This window comes from Balaenoptera borealis (assembly GCF_965194805.1).
Source record: "Balaenoptera borealis genome assembly, chromosome: 2".
NCBI lineage: Eukaryota > Metazoa > Chordata > Mammalia > Artiodactyla > Balaenopteridae > Balaenoptera > Balaenoptera borealis.
Genome location: NC_138867.1, coordinates 173,425,266 through 173,446,613, shown reverse-complemented (window position 1 = coordinate 173,446,613; position 21,348 = coordinate 173,425,266). Strand labels below are relative to the sequence as shown.

Sequence of the window (21,348 nt, the reverse complement as noted above, 5' to 3'; positions counted from 1 at the left end):
GGCCTTATCTCCTGCCCTGCCCTGGGCTGAGCTGGACACCAGGACACGTGGCAGGGCCTCTGAGGCTGTGGGCAGGAGAGCAGTGCCCTCTGCCCCCACCAGTTCCTACACCCTCGTCTCTCAGGAAGCGTCCTTGGGAAAAGCCATTCCCCTCTCCAGATGACATCTGAGGGGGCACCCTCCTTGACTAGGGCAGGAGATGCTTGGAGATCATGCAGCACTTAAGACAAGACGATACCAAGGTTCTGGAGAAACCAGGCCTCTGGGCCTTCTGGGGAGGGTCTGGCTGGGTGTGAGGTGGGGGAGGTTTTAACAAGTACATAAAGTAAGAAGGACTAGGGTTAGACACGAGCAAGGACTTTCCATGGGTCTGACTAGAGTGGAGTTCCCTGCCCTGTAAGCCGCTCTAGGGGAGGGGGGCCTGGATGGTTAGAGAGGACCCTTTGGTTCTGGGGGTGCCAGGGAACGTGGGGGCGCTGGCTGGGTTTTGAGGTGAGGATGGGAGTCCTAGGTCCCTGGTCTGGACTTTCTAGGATCCTTGGTGGGGTGGGGGGAGACATGGAGGTGGGTGTCTCAGAGAAGAGATGAGAGAGGGAGACTTGTAAGGGAGAGAAGGCTCAAGGAAAGGAGTCAGAGGGGGGCTGGAGAAGGGAGGAGGCAAGGAACTGGGGTTTGAAGGCCACAAGTCTGGAGGAAGGGAGCTCCTAAGTGGCGGTCTGGGGACCGGTTGGAGACTGCGAGAAGGTCTGCAGCAGATCCCAGAACCTCGGATTGGTCCAACCCTTCGGCGGCCGCCCCGCCCCCTCCCAGTAGCTCCACCGCCCCCACACCCTGGGCCCTCCGGGGGAGGGTCGAAGTCCTGCCCCGCCCCTCTGCCCTCTGCCCGCGGCCCCGCGGTGACATTTGACCTTGCAGCGGCCGCGGACCGGGGACAAAGAGGCCTGGGCCCATCTGCCGCGGGGGCACCCGTGGGAACCGCAAGACCCGGCTCCCGGCGGCCTGGGAACCTGCCCCCGCCCCCCAACGGCGACCTCAGCTCCTGCCTCCACCTCCCGCGCGAACTCCTTCCCCACCCTCCAACAGGTGACCTTGTCTCCTCTCGGGCGCCCCCCCCCCACGGGCAACCTGGTGGGACTCGGGGCTAAGGTCACTTAGACTCTTAGGGAGGGAGAGGGACAAGACGGGGGTAAAGTCGGCTCCTCTGTTCGGCCACTGGCGACCTTGCCTGCCTGAGTTTGCCTGCTTTCTGCAAAGCCCGCCTCGGTCCTGAGAGAGTGCGCGGGGTTCGAAGGTCACCAGCCCCAGCGCTTGCCCGAGGAGTCTGTGGACCCGGAGGACCAGGTTGAGTCCCGGCGGCTTACTAGCGCCGACCTCAGGCCAGCCTTGCCCTCCCAGGGTGAGCCGGTGACGCCGCGCACACACCTGCACAGGTGCTGCCTGGAACCCCGCGCCCCACCCCACCCCTCACCGGGCGGAGAATGAAAATCTTTCTAATCCCCGTCTTGAGTTTCAGCTACCGCCCAGGACGGGACAGCTGGCCACTAATCCGGAGCGACAGGGTTGAGCCCAGCCCCCCTTTCCCAACCCTGCCAGACCCGGGTGGAAGGGCAAGGGGTGTGGCCTACGCAAATAACATGCTAATCAGTTGCCTGCTATTAATCTGACACTAACACCTCCCACAGCTCCCATCTCTGGCAGGTGAAAGACTGAACTTCTCAGCCTGGCCAAGGGCCATCCAGGCCCTGGAAGGCAGTGTGCCTCTTTGCCCACCATTAGCACCTCTCCTAATACCCTCATCAACAGCTGTACAAACCCCCTGAATGACTGCTTGCAGCTTTTCTTCCCTTTGTTTTGCTCACCACCCAGAGGCCCTTTACCTTAGCTCCACATTCTTTGAATGCAAATTCCAAAGCCACCTCTGATTCCTCCTCCCTCCACTTTCACTCAGGGAGCAATGCTCTTCCAGCTAATGTTCCACACCCTGAACTGTTCAGGCTTCAGTCTTCCTTCTGGGTTACGGGTATCTTCCTCTTGGGAACATCTGCCAGGCCAAACCCAGCATTTCCCTGGGAAGGTGTGCCCTGCCCCAGTGGACTCCTCCCTGGGCTTCTGGAGACAGATGAGGGTTGGAATTTCAGCTCTGGCTATGTAACCTCACTGAACCCTGAATCCCCCCAGCCAGCCCTGGGGATCCTGTCCCCACAGCCCAAGCTGCTTCTGGCATGACCCTGCTGACATGTCTCTTCACATGCCACATGGTGTCAGGCCAAAGATACCAAGTTTATCTCAAATGCCTGGCCACTATCAAGCCCCAGACACCCAGGTATCAGCCCCCATCACACCAAACACGCCTCAACATGCAAAGTCATGCCACATGACATAACATCACTCCAGAACAGTTTATGACATGACCTGCCATAACTATCTGGCACGTCCAGACACAACCAGAGCAGGGCTTATAGAAAGGTCCCCCCTGGCCGTGGAGGCAGGCAGGGCGGTCTGGGCCTCCCCAGGGCCCTTGCGGTGGCTTCCAGCACTGCCAGCTCCTCTGCCTGTCGGGTTTCCATCAGTGCCACCTGCTGCTCCAGCTTCCGCCGTTGCTCTTCCTGCTTCCGGTGGGCACCACGGAAGGCCATGACCAGGGCACTGGAGGGAGTAGGAGGATGAGCCAGGAAACAGCCCCCCATTCCACCCAAGACAGGGGCTATGTACTCCCAGCCCCAGACAGGAGCTCTTTGAGATTGGGCCTTCCTGGGGTCCCAGAATCACTCAGCAGGGGCTGACACACATCAGACACCAGAGGAGGTGTGGAATGGATTGAAGCTGCCACCCACCTTACAGGGGGGAAGCTGAAGCCCAGGGAGAGCCAGGGATGCTTCTGAGGTCACATAGGGGGACCCACCTGTGAGCTTTGCATAAATCACTGTTCAGCTCAGTACTCTGAGCACGTCTGGCTCGCCCCTTCTGAGCCACCTCTTCCAGCTCTTCCCGCAAGGACTGCAGCTGCTCCCGCAGGCCCAGAGCCCTGGTACAGGGGTGGAGAGAGAGGGGCTCACAGCCATAGCCAATCTTGTCTTCCTTCCCTCCTCCCACCCACCTGCCCAAGATGTTTCCATGTGAACACAACTGTATGCAGGTGTATACCCAGCCCTGCACGGCATGTAACACCCCCACGGGCTCTCACATATTTCCCCTACCCAGGCCACATATCCCCCAACACAGGACCCATATCCCCCAGCACAGGACCCAGGCACACACCGGGTGAGTGATGCTGACAGTTCCTGGGCTAGCTCTTCTGGGTTCTGCACTTTGCTCACTTGGCCTCCATCAACACCCCTGCTGCCACCAGGGACAGCCGGAGGGCCCTGTGGGAGGCAGCAGGGAGGGTAGTGACACTGGCCTAGGCTGAGTGTGTGCTCAGCCCAAGTTGGACATCGAAGTTGCCCAGATTGTGGTGGCTACAGCCCCTGCTCTCACAGAGCCCCCACTCTGGTGAGATACCCCAATAAGGGTACAGTACCCAATAAGGTACAGGGAAATAAATAATATCTCATTTTCAGGCAGTCCACGAGGACTTCCTGGAGGAGGTGATGTCTGAGCTCAGACCTGTAGGAGGTTGAGGACTTAATTAGAAAAAGAGGGAAGTGACTGGTGTTCCTGGCAGGGGCACAGCACTTACAAAGCCTTGGAGGTAGGAGAGATGATTCAAAGGAGGGTTCCAGAAGCTGCTAAGGCTTTAAGCAGAGGACAGACATGATTAGACAGTAAAGGGCAAAAAGGAAAGCCTCAGGGAGGAAGCTAGAGGGGGAAAATGAATCAGCCTGGGGGTGGGAAGGAGGAGGCACAGGTGTGACTGGAAGACACTAAATCCCTTGGGGCTTATTGGGCTAAATACCCTCAAAGAAAGAAACCTGCAGCTTAAATATTCAACTCCTTTTTTTGTGTGTAGAAATGGAAACTGAGGCTCAAGGGGGGCTATGATTAACCAGGACCACATAGCCAGTAATATACTGCTATCCCTACCAGGTCCAGGCAGGGCCACTCACCTGGGACCACTCCTCTTCATCTCCACTGCTCCCGCCTCCACTGCTGTCTCCACCACTGCTGTTGGCCCCCCCAGTCCGGAGTTTTGCGCGCTCCCAGCGCAGCTGCTCCAGCAGGAGCACGTGGGCTGGGCCCTGGGCTCGGAGGGCAGCCTCCTGCAGCTCCAGAGCCCGCTTCTCCCGCCGCACCAGCTGTAGCCGAAGCATCAGGTCTGCTAGGGTCTCCTAAGAGACCAAGGAGAGGGTAGAGGGTTTGCACCTCTAGGGTCAATTGTTGGGAAAACTGAGGCTCTAGGAGGCGCCCACTGAGAGCAGGTCAGGCAAGAACCCCAACCCTCGCCATGATCTTGCAAGATGGGAAATATCATCCATAAAAACTACAGCTGCAGAAATGGCAGTTCAGAGAGAGCAAGTATATTAGACAAGGTCAAGTAGCAGTTCAGTGGAAGTGTCTGAGTTTCTCCAAATTCAGAACCTCAGCTTTCATGCCAGGTATAAACCCCAGATTATGTCCCCTGCCCCTATCTCTTTTCCATAGGAGGGGCATTTTGGAAAGCTAGATTGGGAGTCTTGTGAGAAACTGAATTCCAGAGGACGAATTCTTAGTCATCCCTCAAAACCCCAGCTCCAACTCTCCTCCCTCCAGGAAGCTTGTCCCCAGACCAGCAAAACTCTCCCTTGCTACTTGGTCCCTGAATCACATCTCTCTCAGACTCAGCAAAGGGTTTGGTCCCACCAGGAAAGACTGACACAGTGGCCACAGCCCATGTGTACCCGTGTGGCCACCAGGTCCTCCTGGATCTGCATCTTCTCCAGCCGGGGCAGGGCTGGGCCAGGCTGGGTCCCCAGAACGGCCTGCACCATGGCTTCTGCACGGGGCACAGCGGACATGGGTGCCAAGGTGGGACCAGGCTCTGGGGGAATCTTCACCAGAGCACGGCGTTCCTGGAGACGCTGGACGTAGCCCTGGAGCTGGATAGCCACCTCCTGTGGTGTGGGCCTATCCACACTGCTGCCCTCGGGGCTACAGGAAACAGAAGAGGGGCCTATGTCAACACTGCTGGGCATGGTTGTGCTAACTTCGTGCCAACCCTGGTGGGCTTCATCAGCTTCCATCTTACTGACTATGATGGGTCCTTCCTATGCCATCTATGCTGGGCATGGTCAAACCAACATGGTGGGTACCATAATGTAAACCCCAATGGGCAACATCAGCCATCAATGATGAATGATGGATGAACACCATCATGCCGATGGGCACAGTCACTCATGTTATCATGGTGGATGCCATCACACCAACCCAATGGGGACCATCACTCAACTTGCCAACCCTGTCAGGCAGCATCATGCCAACGCCAGTGGGTACCAACATCAAGCCAACCCCATTAAGCTCCATCATGCCATTTCTAATCAGTGGGCACCATCATCCATCTTCATGCCAACTCTGGTGGGTCCTATAACAACCCCAATGGCTGTCACCACTGTGCCAACTTTGTTGCATAGCAACCAGCCAACTCCAGCAGGCCTCATGCCAACCATAGGAACCATACCAACCCAACATGTGGCCAGTTCTGGGAGCCCCATTTTCTCCAATCAGAGCCCCACTCATTGGCCCACCCAGTCCCCAGGGTTCCCAGGGGTACCTTGGACGTGGATCCTGCAGTATCCCTCCATCCATGGCAGCCTCCTCTTGCACCAGAAGCCTCTGAGCTTCCTTCTCAGCCGCCTCCAAGTTATCCATGAAGGCTTCTTCTCCTGCTCCTGAGTCTGCCTTCCGAAGAGTGAGCAAGGCCCCATATGCCTCCTCACAGTGTTCACTGTGGGACACCAGTTCTGAGCGCTCCAGGACACCCATCTTGCTGTGTAGGTGACATCCTCACATGCTCCTGGACCCCTCACTACTCCTCCCACCCCCACCCCTGGGAGTTTGTAAACTCCTTCAGCACTCTTGGACTAAAATTGCCTTAAGTTAATTTCCATGGCGAGGGAAAGTACTTTCCTGCGAGGGCTCTGTCTCTCTCTGGGGATTGGGGCTATCCTCTGAGGACACCCATTTCCCTCCCAGTCAGTGATATCATGGGCAGGGTGCACTGACCTATACTGCAAGGCTAGACGCAATGCAGTGGCCTCAGCCTCCCGCTGGCCCAGCCGCATGCTGAGGCCCTCACACCGGCCCTTGTACTCCTGGAGCACAGCTGACAGCAGACGGTTGAAGCATTTGAGCTTCTCAATGTTCCTGCCTCCAGAGGTGGGGAAGAGGCAAAGTGAGAGGCCTTGAAGGGCAGTTAGAACCCAGTTGATTTCCACCCTTCCCCACCTCACCCCAAATCCAGCTCCAGACTCCTGGCTTTATGACCCAGCTGGGAAGCACCAGTGCCCTTATGAGCTCAGCATTTGTGGCTCTTACCCCTGGAGATGCTCCATCTGGGCTTCCATGATGTGCATCTCGGGGGCAAGGAGCTGGGTGAGGAGAGGCCCAAGCATCTGGGTGCTGGAATCACTCTGGAGGCGCCGGAGCAAGGGGTGAGCCAGGGAGAAGGGATCCTGCCAGAAGAAGGTGACTTGATTCACCCAGATTGTCATTGAGAGCCCAGCATCACGAGTTTAGGTCTTTTCCAACCCCAGAAGTTATTGGATCACATGACCAGGATTTGAGTCTCATGGCCCTGAATCCTAAGGATCTTAAGATCATGCATGATTTTCAGCTTCCCACACTCACCTGAGTGCCCCAGGTCTCCCCGTCAGCCCCAGAGCTGCTGGAACCACTACCCGAGCCGCCTGCTTGGTCACAGGAGGGAGGTGGGAAGGGCTTCAGCCTCAGCAGGGAATCCTGCAGCTCCTGGACCTGTGGGGCAATGGGGGATGTCAGGCCTGGGTGCTCAAACCACCCACCATCCTTCTCTAAGACCTGTTCCTGGAGCAGTGGCAAGAGCCCCAGGTGGAAGGTAGGACCCCCAGACACTCATCCTGCCAGACCCCTCCCTGTATAAACTTGCACAAGTCACTCAGCCACTCAAGACTTCTCTTTCCTTAGACATACAGATGGCCGACAGGTACATGAAAAGACGCTCAACGTCACTGATCCTTAGGGAAATGCAAATCAAAACCACAATGAGATACCACCTTACATCAGTTAGAACGGCAAGCATCAAAAAGACAAGAGGGCTTCCCTGGTGGCGCAGTGGTTGAGAGTCTGCTGGCTAATGCAGGGGACACGGGGGTTCGAGCCCTGGTCTGGGAAGATCCCACATGCCGCGGAGCAACTAGGCCCGTGAGCCACAACTACTGAGCCTGCGCGTCTGGAGTCTGTGCTCCGCAACAAGAGAGGCCGCCGCGATAGTGAAGAGGCCCGCGCACCGCGATGAAGAGTGGCCCCCGCTCACCACAACTAGAGAAAGCCCTCGTACAGAAACGAAGACCCAACACAGCCAAAAATAAATATTAATAAATAAATAAATAAATAAATAAGACCCGGCACAACCAAATAAATAAATAAATATTTAAAAAAAAAAAAAAAAAGACGAGATAACAAGTGTTGGCGAGGATGTGGAGAAAAGGGAACCCTCATGCACCGTTGGTGAGAATGTAAATAGGCACACCCGCTATGGAAAAAAAGCATGGCATTTCCTCAAAAGAGTAAAAATAGAATGACCACATGATCCAGCAATTCCACTTCTGGGTATTTATCCAAAAGAAACCAAAACACTAACTCGAAAAGACATCTGTACCCTCATGTTCATTGCAGCATTATTTACAAGAGCCAAGACATGGAAGCAACCTAAGTGTCCGTTGATGGATGAATGGATAAGAAGATGTGGTATATACATTTATACAATGAAATATTATTCATCCGTAAAAAAAGAAACCTTGCCATTTGTGACAATATAAGAGGACCTTGAAGGCACTATGCTAAGTGAAATAAATCAGCCAGATAAAGACAAATACTGTATGACCTCACTTATATGTGGAGTCTAAAATAAAACAAGGGAATTCCCTGGCAGTCCAGTGGTTAGGACTCAGTGCTTTTACTGCGGTCACCTGGGGTTCTGGTCGGGGAACTGAGATCCCGCAAGCCGTGCGGCCCGGCATAAATCTGCAGGCTCCCTATGTCTCACTTCCAGTCTCCTAGGCTCCCAACCCAGGGCTTGTCCTCAGCCCCTCTCCAGCTTTCACACCCCACCTGCCAGCTCCACCTTCAGCATCACCCAGAATCTGCCCACTTCTCACCACCTCCACAGCTTCCATCCCTTACATGTCTGGACCAGTGCCTCCTCCTGGATCTCCAAGATTCCAGCCTCTCCCTCCACTAGCTGTTCCTCCCACGGTGGCGAGAGGGCGCCTGTGAATGCCTGCATCAGGTCTCCACCCTTGCTTGCTTGGAACCCTCTGTGGCCCCCATCTCACTCAGAGCAAAAGCTCAAATCCTCCCTGCAGCCCACAAGGCACTCCAGGATCTGCTCCCACCACCTCCGTACCCTTGTCTCCTCCTGCTCAGCCCCACACTGGCCTCCTCACTGTTCATTGAACACAGTAATCAGACTCCAACCTCAGGGCCTTTGCATATGCTGTTCCCTTTGCCTGGAATGCTCTTCCCCAGCTCCTTGCATGGTTCCTCCCTTGCCCCCCTGTGGTCTTTATTCAAGTGTCGCCGCCTCCTCACTGGGCCTCTCTGATCACCTTAACTAAGGTTACAAGGGACCTTTGTCTCTTTGGGGTTCAGCAGCCAAGCCTCCACAAAAGCTTTACAAATGAACAAATGATTGAATGTGTCCTACAACAGGCCTGCTGTCTCCCTCCCACCAGAGAGCCCTGGGAGGCAGGCCTGCCCCACTCACCTCTCTCTGCAGCATCTCCTTCTCAGCCTGGAAGGCCTTCAGGGAGTTCTGTGTGCGGATCAGCTCGTCCTCACGGCTGCCCAGGGCCAAACGCAGCCAGGCGTTCCTTTCAGTCAATCGGGCTGCATCCCGCTGGCAGCTCCCAGCCTGCTCCTGCTCCAAGCAGGGCTTTGGTCCCCCCTCGCTTCTGTCCTTTGCCTCCAACGGCCCAGGACATCTTGGGGGCTGGTGGCGCCAGGCAGCAGCAGCCGCTTCCAGAGAGCTCAGAGCTTGCTGGAGAGTCTGAAACACGTCAGGGGCTCTGGGTCCAGAGGGGACATTCTCCCTGTCCCATGAGGCTGCCTCTGGGGCCTGGTGGGCTTCCTGGGCAGGCTCATAGGGCCCCTCGGGGGCTGGAGCAGGTCCCCTGCTAGAGTCCCCATCAACTTCTTTGTCAGTCCTGTGAAGAGGTGAAAGATGGAAAGTTCTGGAAATGGGGTCATCTGGGGTAGCTAACACAAAGAGGCTTTGTAACAAGGCTGGGACTGCATCACGCAGGGCCTTGAAAGTCAGACTGAGGGCAATGGGAGCCATGGCATGTGTGTGAGTAGGGGAGGGACATAAACAGATCTATGGGTGGGAAAGATGTGCCAGGCCTGTAGTGGGGGACACAGACCAAGTGGGCCTTACCTGCTCTCCAGGCCCTGCCCTTTGGCCTCCGTCTCAGGGCCCAGCGGCTCTGGCTTGCAGCTATCCTGAGATGGCACAGGGCCTGGCTCGGAGCTCCCACTGGCTGCCTCAGCCTCTTCTGAACTCTCTGCCACAGGGTCCAGCTCACCCTGCAAATGATCCCCAGAGCTGAGCTCTGAGCCAGGCAGGTCTGGGTCCTGGGGTCTCGCAGAGTTGGGTGTGGCAGGGAGGGGGGACACTTACAGGCAGAGCGTGCCTCCCTCGCCGGCTTCGGGGCCGTGTGGCCCTGGCACTCATTGTTATCCAGAAATCAGTGTCCTCTGAATCCTTCCTCTTCCTCACCCCCTAAAACCACAACCTGATCTCAGCTCAAAGCAAATGATAGCCTCAATTTCCTGTTCTGTGATATAGGCATTGATTTCACTTCTCCGAAAGGATCTTGAGTTATCAATGTTGATTTGGCACATTTGAATGCCTCCCTTGACGGTCAGCTCACAACCTCTCAAATTTGCCCTCACCTCTTCTTTCTTTTCTGCCTCCTTTATTTTTCACTACCTCTTTGCTCCTCTCCCTCCCCTATCTGGGCTTGGGACGAGGACTTCAACAGTCCTCTCTCCTCCCCAGGGCTCTCCTGAACCAGAGGTTCCAATCCTGGGGTTTGGTCCCCTCAGCCCACTCTAATTCCCTGTTCTTCTGGGGGCACCTTGGTCAGAAAACCAAGTCCCTGGACACTCTTGGGGTCACTCTGGCCACTGCCTACTCAGGCTTGGCCTGGCCAAGGCCAGCCTGGGAGGGGCCAGGAAACAGGAAGCCCACTCCCCGGCCATGTGACTTGTTATTGTGCAGTTTCCTCTTCAAGGACAGCGGCTTCCTCCAGCCCCAGCAGGAGAACACATGTCCAGCTCCCACGATGTCAGTCCCTCCTCGCCTCTGCTTCCAAGCCCATGGCTCCTCCATCTCTGACCCTTGGATTTTATTTCTCGGAAGCTAGAATGCTCCCCTGGGCTGATGCTCTCCATCTGGCTCCCCTGTGAACTTCTTTCCTCTGCCTATCCCTTCAGTGTCAGGGTCAGAGTTCTCATTCCGCTTCAAGTCACAGACAGACCTGGGATTGGTACCCCTGAGCAAGTGATGGTCCCCTCTGAGCCTCAATTACTATATCTTCCTACAGTGTCATGGGAGTTTGTTGTTTTTTTTCAAAACAAACGACTTTTTATTGAAGTATAGTTGATTTACAATGTTGTATTAGTTTAAGGTGTAAAGCAAAGTGATTTTATTCTTTTCATTCTTTTTTATTCTTTTTCAGGTTCTTTCCATTATAGGTTATTGCAGGATATTGAATATAGTTCCCTGTGCCATACATAGGTCCTTGTTTTTTTTTTTTATATCTATTTCATATATAGTAGTATGTACCTATTAATCCCAAACTCCTAATTTATCCCTCCCTCCTCCCTTCCCCTTTGGTAACCATAAGTTTGTTTTCTTTTCTTTTTTTGTCCCCCCTCCTTTGTTTTTTGGCCGTGCCACGCAGCTTGTGGGATCTTAGTTCCCCGACCAGGGATTGAACCCAGGCCCTCACCTGGGCCCTCGGCAGTGAGGGTGCAGAGTCCTAACCACTGGACCGCCAGGGAATTCCCAGTAACCATAAGTTTGTTTTTTTTATGTCTGTGAGTCTATTTCTGTTTTGTAAATAAGTTCATTTGTATCATTTTTTTAGATTCTACATATAGGTGATATCATATGATATTTGTCTTTGTCTACTCACTTCACTTAGTATGATAATCTCTAGGTCCATCTATGTTGCTGCAAATGGCATTATTTCATTCTTTTTTATGGCTCAGTAATATTCCATATTGTGTGTGTGTGTGTGTGTGTGTGTGTGTGTGTGTATACATATATACCAGTGTTATGGAAATTTTAACAAGCAATTTGCACATGGCCAGGCACCATCGGGAACTGAATCATAAGGCACCCTCCTTGTTCCCTACTACCTCTCTGACCATCCCATCTCTGCTTCCTCTGCCAGCTACTGTTTCTTCTCCATAAATGCTGGATTCCTCAGAGCCCAGATGGTCCCTACATCCTGCTCATTTTTCCTGCATCCACCTCTAAAGGGCCTCCTCCTCATCTCCATCCATAGTCACAGCCCAAGCCTCTCCTCCCCAACCTGGATACCAGCCCAGCTCCCTCCCTGGGCTCCCCAGCCATCCCTCCACTCCCTTCCCCACCAAGGCCGCAGAGATCTCACTGTTCACCTACCTGGCTCATACACCCTCCATAGCTCCCCATTGCCCTTGGGAAACATTTCAAGCTCTTCAGCCTGGCATTCAAGGTCTTTAAAAAAATTATGCCTGCGGCTGGCACCAATTTGTACTCCACACTCTAGCCGCTATGACCTCCTCTGTAAACAGCTGAAGTTTCTCAGTTCTCTCACACCCTGGTGCCTTTGGCCATGCCTTAACCTCTGCCTGAAACACACCTTCCTTCCTTCTGCACTTCTGTGTAAACTGTGCAGAGCCTGGGATAGCCTGAATCTTCCTGGTCCCACTGACAGAAGCTATGAGGCTGAATCTTCCTGTTTCTGTGTCCGCAAAGGTAGTAGCGAGAAAAGTTGCAATTCTCTGACTTGGGGGTACCTGGGGCATTGAAATTCTCACTCTTAGCTTCTGCTCTGGCCATATTAACCTGTGAGAGGTTCCACCACTCCAAGGCTCTTCAAAGCCTCCAGACTTTTGTCCAGGCGGTTCTTTCTGCCTGGAATGAACTTCCTCCTGTTTTTCTAGAAAATTCTCCATCCTTCAAGGCTCATTTTCCACAGCCCCTCTGGGCTGTCACTGAACCAGAGCCTGGCTGAGGTGGACAGGCTTAGCAGACTTTAACAAATAAACTGAGGCTCAGTTTTTAAATGGTTATGGAGCTGAAGGGAGAAGTGTGCATGAAGAAGGGTGGTTTGAAATAGTTCTGGCTTAGTATTTTTTATTTTTTGCAAATATTTGTGAAATAAGGAGCAGAATTAAATAATTGGGAGGGCCCTTGGGCTCTGGACCCCGCCCACCTCTGCCGCAAAAACCCCTCACTGAGGTTCAGTCAACTCTATTAATCACCAATCAGCCCCACCTCTTCTAAATCCCACCCAACTCAGTCCCGCTACGTTTAATCACACTGCAAACTAGGACTTCTCTATCTTTCTGAGCCTATCCCACTGAAAGCGCAACTCCACGCTGCCCCGTTATGGTAGAAACGCTGACCCGCGCAGTCCGAATCTGCCAGAAACATAAAAGCTCCGCCTTATTTGACTTTAGCCAATCACATTCCAGATCCCGCCCCACTCAGTTCCGCTCCAGACTATCGCAATCCAAACCCCACCTCCTAGAACAGTATCAGCCTATCAGCTTCCAAGGCTCTCCAGCCTCGTCCCATACATCTCTCCTCTAGGCCTGCGGCCTGCTGAACTACATTTCCCAGGAGGCGTGGCGGCCGTGCCGTACCACTTCCGGCTGCTAAAGACTGCGGCTTCCTAGCGAGTCGCCAGCTGGGTCGGAGGGAGGCTCAGGCTACGGTGAGCAGGAGTTGGGTGGTGAAAGCGTGCGGGATCCGTCCCTAGAGGCCCAACTTCCCTAGCCCCAGAAATTCAGCCCCTCGCTTGCCCTGAGGCTTCCGCCTTCAGCTCTGGTTTCTCCTGCAGTCTAGCCTCCATCCCTCTTGCTGCAGCTAAGCTTTGTTTTCCTTAGAGGTTGTGGGGACTGCAAGGCTCAGAGACCATCCCCGGCAGCCTGCACCCATTGCCCAGATGGGCAAACCGTTCCACTGGCGTCCTGTTTTTCCTCAAAGGAATTGTAACACCAGATCTGCTCCCCTTCCGTGTGCAGACACCCCCTAGGCAGCCAGCGCTCCACTGCGGAGGAGAGAACCCTGGAAGTTATTATTCTTTTATTCACCAAGACGTCTTCAGTTTCAGGTAACAAAAAACCCAACTCAATCTGGTTTAAGCAAGAAAGGGAATTTAGGCATAGCTGGATTCAGGTGCTCAGAAGTGTATCTGTCGTTTTTTGGGTGAGCATCACTATAGGCAAGCTCTGTTTTCCCTCTTGGAGGCAAAAGAGGCTCCCAGCAGCTCTCGACTTGTAACTTCCCAGCTTTGCAACACTGACGAGTTCCTTTTCTCTAACAGCACTATTGGAAGTCTCAGAGCTGCCCCTCACTGGCGTGTGTTGGGTCATGTCTCTATCTCTGAGCCATTCACAGTGGCTCACTAGCCAAAAGGGGGAGGGGAGGGGTTAGCCCTACAGAAAAAAAATGGGAGACTGTTATCTCGAGTCAGAGTGGATGCTGGGCTGATAAGTGTTAAAGGCACCCATCCTACAGATGAGGAAACTGAGGCCCTGAGAGGAGTTACTGTTATTGTCAGTAAGCGACTCATGCCCTGTTCTCCTGCCCAATAACCAAATGCTTTTAAAACCCCTAAGGGAAGGATCCTGGCTTCCCCCATACCTGCTCCATCCAGCCACTCAGGAGCCATGGAGGTCGCGGAGCCCAGCAGTCCCACTGAAGAGGAGGAGGAGGAGGAAGAGGAGCAGTCAGCTGAGCCCAGACCCCGCACTCGCTCCAACCCTGAGGGGGCTGAGGACCGGGCGCTGGGGGCCCAGGCCAGTGTGGGCAGCCGCAGCGAGGGCGAGGGTGAGGCGGCCAGTGCTGACAACGGGACCGCCAACCCTCCCGGAGCCGGTCCCAAGCCGTGGCAGGTGCCTCCACCAGCCCCAGAGGTCCAGGTGCGGACGCCAAGGGTCAACTGTCCAGAGAAAGTGGTAAGTGAGGGGCTTGACCAGTGGCTTCGAGGTGTTAGGGAACCTTGGGTTACACATCGTCTTTTAGGATCCGCTCTGGCAAACGGTCCCTTTGTTCTAGTCTCCTAGGGCTGCCACAACAAGTTATCACAAACCCGGTGGCTTAAAACAACAGAAACTCATTTTCTCACAGTTCCAGATGCCAGAAGTCTGAAATGAACGTGTCATGTTCCCTCTGCAGGATCTAGAGGAGGAGGCTTCCTTGACTCTTCCAGCCTCTGGTGGCTCCAGTTGTTCCTTGGCTTGTGGCTGCATCACTGCAATCTCTGTCTCCGTCTTCACATAGCCTTCCCCTCTGTGTCTCCCAGTCTTCTCTTTTCTTTTTTTCTTTCTTTTTTTGTTTTTTGTTTTTTTGGCCGAGTGGCATGCGGGATCTTAGTTCCCTGACCAGGGATCGAACCCGTGCCCCTTGCAGTGGAAGCGCAGAGTCTTAACCACTGGACTGCCAGGGAAGTCCCCAGTCTTTTCTTTTATAAGGACACTTGTTCTTAGATCAGAATGATCTTATCTCAAGATCTTTACCTTAATTGCATCAGCAAAGACCCTAATTCCGGGCTTCCCTGGTGGCGCAGTGGTTGAGAATCTGCCTGCCAATGCAGGGGACACGGGTTCGAGCCCTGGTCTGGGAAGATCCCACATGCCACGGAGCAACTAGGCCCGTGAGCCACAATTACTGAGCCTGCGCGTCTGGAGCCTGTGCTCCGCAACAGGAGAGGCCGCGATAATGGGAGGCCTGCGCACCGCGATGAAGAGTGGCCCCCACTTGCCACAACTAGAGAAAGCCCTCGCACAGAAACGAAGACCCAACACAGCCATAAATAAATAAATAAATAAAAATTAAACTTTAAAAAAAAAAAAAAAAAAGACCCTAATTCCAAATAAATTCACATTCTGAGGTTCCAGGTGGATATATCTTTTAAATTTATTTATTTATCTTTGGCTGCATTGGGTCTGTTGCTGCGTGCAAACTTTCTCTAGTTGCGGCGAGCGGGGGCTTCTCTTCGTTGCGGTGCGCAGGCTTCTCATTGCGGAGGCTTCTCTTGTTGTGGAGCACAGGCTCTAGGCGTGCGGGCTTCAGTAGTTGTGGCACGCAGGCTCAGTAGTTGTGGCGCACGGGCTTAGTTGCTCCGCGGCATGTGGGATCTTCCCGGACCAGGGCTCGAACTCGTGTCCCCTTCCTTGGCAGGCAGATTCCTAACCACCGTGCCACCAGGGAAGTCCCAGGTGGATATATCTTTTAGAGAGCCACAATTCATCCCACTATTCCCTTGTTTTCTTGTTTCTGTGTTAAATGTTCTCTGGTTTGTTTGTTCACTCATCAACCTGGACTCCTAGTCCAGTGCTCTTTTCCCTCAGCTGCCTCCTTCTAAAGTGGATGGCTTGGCTGGGAATTGGGGGTCATCATATGGCCTTTTCCAGTGGGGCTGCTTGGAGAGGGCCAGCAGAGTGGCGTGGGGGCCTGCATTAATGTTCAGTCGCCAGGTGCTGCTGGTCACAACTCTCACCACCCTTCAACTTCATTGCAGATCATCTGCCTGGACCTGTCGGAGGAAATGTCGCTGCCAAAGCTGGAGTCATTAAATAGGTGAGAGGCATATTTGGGGGCTTGAGCTTGCAGCTATGGCTGGGAAGGGCCCAGCCCAAAAAACGCAGGGCTGTCTCTTTCAGACTCACCCCCGGGGCCTGGCGGTATCGGAGAGTAGCAATGATAACCGGTAATGATACAGCTGCGGCCCATCGGGGCTCTGTTCTAAGCACTTGAGAGCTATCACACGCCACCCAGGTCACAGCCATGACTTGGAAACTCCAAGAAGCAAAATGACTTGCCCGAGGCCTCCCAGCAAATGGGCAGAGCCAGACTCAGACCAAGGCCTGGCTGACTCCAAAACCCTTGCCCCTGAGCAGCTAAGTCTCATTGGGGTCAGGCAGCAGGGCCTGGATGGGGCCTGAGGACGAGCCCGCCTTCCCCTCCCTGGCACTCATGATGACCCGCGGCTGAGCAAAGGTGGGGTGCCTCCCACAGATCAGATCTGAGACCCAGGCTGGCCAGAGGGACCCATCGGAGAGGGCAAGAGCTGGAGAGGGGTCAGCTAGGCTGGGCTCGCAGCTGGGCTCTGCCACCCCCACTGCCGCATGACCTGGGCCTTAACTACCCGGTCACTCTCTGGCTCTCCCCAGCTCCAAAACCAATGCCCTCAACGTCTCCCAGAAAATGATCGAGATGTTCGTGCGGACAAAACACAAGATTGACAAGAGCCACGAGTTCGCGCTGGTGGTGGTGAACGATGACACCGCCTGGGTGAGGCTGGGTCAGGGCTGGGTGCCCTGGGGTCCCCTGGGGCTGAGGGAGCACCTCGCTGAGTCCCTGCTTCCCTGCAGCTGTCCGGCCTGACCTCTGATCCCCGAGAGCTCTGCAGCTGCCTCTACGACCTGGAGACAGCCTCCTGCTCTACCTTCAGTATCCTTTCCACACAGGGAGCCCCAGGGAGCGGCCTGGCTCGGCCTGGCTCAGGTCTAGATCCCAGCTCTGCCACATCAGGCTTGGGCCAGCCACGCCTCTGAGCCTCAGTTTCTTCATCTGTAAAATGAGAGCCACAAAACCTCCTACCCCACAGGGTCGCTGTGAAGATAAAGTCAGAATACAGAAGCAAAAACAGCTAATTTGGACTCTGGATGTCAAAAATGCATCCACTTGGGGAACACTTCATGAAGGGCTAAGTACACAGTCGGTGCTCAGCAAGTGGCCGTATGTGACTGAAAAGTCATAATCATTGCTACAGCCCCTTCAACCTGGGCATAGCACATTTTATATTAATTGGGACATTAAAGGCTCACTGCAGCCCTGAACTTAAATATAATATGATCCCTGTGAGTTACAAGGAAAACAGTAATGAGGGGAGGGGGACAGGGACACCCATAGCTCTTTCTTTGTGAGGAGAATGGCCCTAGACCTGAGGGAAAGGGGGCTTTGAATCACTAAGGGCCTTCAGGGCATCTGATGCCAGCCCCCTAGTTCATGATCTGTGCTGAGGGAAAACAGGCTCAGAGAGGGCAAGCGACTGGGACAGGGTCACACAGCGTGTGTCCTGGCAACCGGCTCAGAGGCACCTGCGCTCTCCCAGCATCAGGAGGGAAGCCACCCACCCCTGCCCACCCATGCGCTGCTCTGCTCTCCTTAGCATTCCCACCAGATCTGGAAGGTCTCTTCAGCCTCATGTAAGTCCCCCATGGGGAAATTATTGTTCACCTTTGAAGAGAAGAACCCCTTCTGGGTAAAAGCTCCAAACAGCCCAGAAATAGTCCTTTAGGGAGGCCTAAAGCCTTCCTTTCTCACCCTTTCTCCCTGGAACAATTGCTCACTTACCTGTCTGGAAGCATTTTTGCAAAAGAGGTTCCTTCTCACATCTCGCCCTCTGTGTTATTCTCTGACAGCCCAGTGGTTCTCCACTACTTTCTTGTTTATTGATTGATTGATTGATTGATTGACTGCTGCGCTGGGTCTTCATAGCTACGCGCAGGCTTTCTCTAGTTGTGGCAAGCAGGGGCTACTCTTTGTTGCAGTGCGCGGGCTTCTTATTGCGGTGGCTTCTCTTGCTGCAGAGCATGAGCTCTAGGCGCATGGGCTTCAGTAGTTGCAGCACGCGGGCCCTAGAGCACATGGGCTTCAGTAGTTGCAATGCATGGGCTCAGTAGTTGTGGCGCGCGGGCTCAGTAGTTGTGGTGCACAGGCTTAGTTGCTCCGCGGCACGTGGGATCTTCCCAGACCAGGGATCAAACCCGTGTCCCCTGCATTGGTAGGCGGATTCTTAACCACTGGACCACCAGGGAAGTCCCTCCACTACTTTCTTTTAACCTGGAGGCAGCCAACTTTTTCTTTAAAGGACCAGGTAGTAAATATTTTTGACTTTGTTGGCCACATCGTCTCTGTCTTGGCAACCAGACTCTGCCCATTTTAATTAGAAAGCAGCCACAGACCATAGGTGCGCAAGTGGGCGTGGCCGTGTGCCAATAAAACTTTATTTGCAGGCACAAATTTGAATTTCACATTTCTAATTGTCACAAAATATTCTCCTTTTGGTTTTCTTTCTTTGCAGCCATTTAAAAATGAAAAAGGTTCTTAGCTTGTGGGCCCAAGTATTCTAAGCCCTGTTTTTGCCAGCCCCTTGATGGTGGCCAAGGAGCTTGTTTTGCCCATCTCAGCAGATTTTGCAAGTGAATCTATGGGGTAAATTCCTAATGGAGAACAGACTGGAACAAGGTGGTGTGTGTTTTTAATTTTGCTAGACTTTGCCAAAGCACTTTCCCAGGAAATTAACCCTGTTTACCTCCCCCAGCACCGGGGTTGATCATACGGCTGAAAGTTCTGCCCATCTGATAGGTGGGAAGAGGCCACATCTTACTTTGCTGTGCTTTTCTTTTCATTCATTTTTAAGCCATTCAGTATTCCTTCAGTAATTTGTCTATTTGTTCCCTTTACCTATTTTTCTAGGGAAATGTCGGCTTTTTTCTTGTTGGTGATCAGATTTGTTTTTTACATATTAAGGACATTAGCCCTCTGTCTGCCTAGTGCCCTGTACTCAATGTGAGAACCATCTGTGGCTGAGTGGGAAACTGGGCACTGACTTTGCCTATAAGATGTGGTCCCTGTCTCAGAGTCTCCTGGCCTGGTAGGGCAGGTCCAGCTCAACACAGTGATGGGGGACGCTCAGGATGCTGAGGGTGGCCTGAGCAGGCCCTAGCTTAGGGGTCAGCAAAACCTCTGATGGAGCAGGAGAGGTCAGGCAGAAAGGCAAAGCTGGGGAGGTGCTGGGGCAGAGGGAACAGCATGTGGGAAGGCTCAGAGGCAACAGTGAACTTGGGAGGGGTCAGGTGGGGCCTCACATACGCGGTGAGGAGCTGGGCTCTCTGAGGGTGACAATAGGGGTGGGCTACCAGGGTGTGCTCTGACCTGTCCCCCATCCCTGCTGCGCAGCCAGCAGAAGACCGAGCTGCCAGTCACAGAGAATGTGCAGACGATTCCACCGCCGTACGTGGTCCGAACCATCCTGGTCTATAGTCGTCCACCCTGCCAGCCCCAGTTCTCCCTGACAGAGCCCATGAAGGTGAGGGAGGCCTGGGAGAGGGAGGGATGCCTACAGCCAGCACGATGGTGGTTAGACACTAGGAGGGACTTCCTGACCACAGGAGCTGGGGTGCCTAGAGTCAGGTTCCCAGAGTCTTGGGCAGTAGCTGGGGAATTGTGATCATGGGGGCATGGGGTGACCAAAGTCCCAAAGGCTGGCTTTCTTCCCCTGCAGAAAATGTTCCAGTGCCCGTATTTCTTCTTTGATGTTGTTTACATCCACAACGGCGCCGACGAGAAGGAGGAGGAGATGAGTTGGAAGGTGAGAGGCTGCTGTGGGTGTGGGTGGCAGGCGGATGTAGGTGCAGATGGGATGGCTCCGAACCCACCTGCCCCGGCCTTGAGGGAAAGGGGGGCTTTGAATCACTAAGGGACTTCAGGGCATTTAATGCCAGCCCCCTAGTTCATGATCTTTGCTGAGGGAAAACAGGCTCAGAGAGGGCCAGCAACTAGGCCAGGGTCACACAGTGTGTCTCTGGCACAGTGGTACCTGGCAACAGGCTTAGAGGCACCTGTGCTCTCCTGGCATCAGGAGGAGGGAAGTCACCCGTCCCTGCCCACCCACATACTGCTCTGCCATTAGTCTTCTCCTTAGCGTTCCTGGTCCTGCTGGATCATGGTCATTCAACTACCATTTCCCACATGTCTTCAGTGAGCTAATGGGGCTGTTGGGACAGTGGCCCATGAGCATGTAAGGTCCTGTCCACCTCATCCCCAGCGCCCCCTGCTTCTCTCTCTTCCTGCCTTCGCTTTCTCTGTGTCCTCTGCCTGGAGCACGCTTCCCTCCCTGCCTTGCCAGGCTCTGCTGGTCCTTTACATCCCAGCCCTGAACTAGTTGTGGCATCTCGAGTCGGCCACTTATCTCTCTGAGCCTCACTTTACCCAGCTGTGAGCAGAGGGGGTTGAGCCCAGCTCCTACTTATACGTCAGTACCCGAATGGGAAGTCCCTACTTGGAGAAAACTTCCCTGCTCCTCAAGGTAGATCAGCATGGGGGCTGGGGTCATTGTATCCGACTGTGCCTCTCCAGACTAGGGGCTCCAGCACTGAGACCTCTTGGGGTCCCTAGCACTGAGTGGGTGGCAGGAAATGTTTGCTGAATGTGGGAGTGTTTTCTGCCTCGCAAACTCCTCTTTACCCTTTGGCACCCATTCCTGAGGCCCCCTCCTGGGAGGCCCTCCAGGACAGGGAGGGCCTGTCAGGGGAACCTCTGCCTGAACAGCCCTTCCTTGGCCCCATAGGACATGTTTGCCTTCATGGGAAGCCTGGATACCAAGGGTACCAGCTATAAGTACGAGGTGGCGCTGGCTGGGCCAGCCCTTGAGCTGCACAACTGTATGGCCAAGCTTCTGGCGCACCCATTGCAGCGGCCCTGCCAAAGCCATGCCTCCTACAGCCTGCTGGAGGAGGACGATGAAGCCACCGAGGTTGAGGCCACTGTCTGAACCATCCCTGTACAGCCAACCTTCTAGTACGATGAAACACTTGGCCGAGAATGCTGGTTCTCACACTGAGCTCTGTGGGACCCCCAGAGGGAGGTCTAGGAGGTATCCAAGGTACCTGGGGAGCCCTGAAGGCAACCTAGGATTCCAGGAAGCATTCCAGGGACTCTGGACACCCGTTCCCTATGTTTCCTAGCCCATATCCCACTCCCAGTTTTTCAGTTGTGATTCTTGTTGTGCCCTGTGTGATTTTTGTCATCAAAATAAAAATCTGAGAATCCCTAACCCAGGTCCACAACAGTCAACTTGTGTTAATTGGAATCTTTTTTGTTGCAAGTGACAGAAAACCCACCCACTGAGCAGAAAGGAGAATGGCTTGGTTCTTGTGGATAAG

At 54.0% G+C, this 21,348-nt stretch overlaps 2 protein-coding genes across 8 annotated transcripts; one reads left to right on the top strand and one right to left on the bottom strand.

Annotated features, from left to right (window-relative positions):
* Nucleotides 1-2,385: 2,385 nt before the first annotated feature.
* On the bottom strand, nucleotides 2,386-12,633 carry USHBP1 (USH1 protein network component harmonin binding protein 1). Of its 4 annotated transcripts, none has more exons than XM_082383029.1 (12): nucleotides 9,791-12,633; nucleotides 9,548-9,696; nucleotides 8,879-9,317; nucleotides 6,763-6,888; nucleotides 6,451-6,587; nucleotides 6,139-6,279; nucleotides 5,687-5,902; nucleotides 4,974-5,067; nucleotides 4,047-4,268; nucleotides 3,259-3,365; nucleotides 2,903-3,025; nucleotides 2,386-2,646 (listed from the first exon to the last, which is right to left on the bottom strand). In XM_082383029.1, exons 1-12 carry the CDS (start codon nucleotides 9,842-9,844, stop codon nucleotides 2,457-2,459), a joined length of 1,998 nt encoding a protein of 665 aa, XP_082239155.1. In that variant the 5' UTR covers nucleotides 9,845-12,633; the 3' UTR covers nucleotides 2,386-2,456. The 4 variants fall into 4 exon arrangements, with proteins under 4 accessions (XP_082239155.1, XP_082239153.1, XP_082239154.1 ...); XM_082383027.1 differs by having other exon boundaries at nucleotides 4,818-5,067; nucleotides 9,791-12,631; XM_082383028.1 differs by having other exon boundaries at nucleotides 4,818-5,067; nucleotides 5,687-5,860; nucleotides 9,791-12,627.
* A 359-nt stretch (nucleotides 12,634-12,992) lies between these two features.
* On the top strand, nucleotides 12,993-21,259 carry BABAM1 (BRISC and BRCA1 A complex member 1). Of its 4 annotated transcripts, none has more exons than XM_082383053.1 (10): nucleotides 12,993-13,106; nucleotides 13,417-13,505; nucleotides 14,014-14,352; nucleotides 15,918-15,976; nucleotides 16,570-16,690; nucleotides 16,771-16,849; nucleotides 17,583-17,607; nucleotides 19,364-19,493; nucleotides 19,689-19,775; nucleotides 20,754-21,259. In XM_082383053.1, exons 3-10 carry the CDS (start codon nucleotides 14,065-14,067, stop codon nucleotides 20,955-20,957), a joined length of 993 nt encoding a protein of 330 aa, XP_082239179.1. In that variant the 5' UTR covers nucleotides 12,993-13,106; nucleotides 13,417-13,505; nucleotides 14,014-14,064; the 3' UTR covers nucleotides 20,958-21,259. The 4 variants fall into 4 exon arrangements, with proteins under 4 accessions (XP_082239179.1, XP_082239182.1, XP_082239181.1 ...); XM_082383056.1 differs by having other exon boundaries at nucleotides 13,005-13,106; nucleotides 13,379-13,505; XM_082383055.1 differs by having other exon boundaries at nucleotides 13,037-13,106; nucleotides 13,279-13,505.
* The last annotated feature ends 89 nt before the right edge of the window (nucleotides 21,260-21,348 follow it).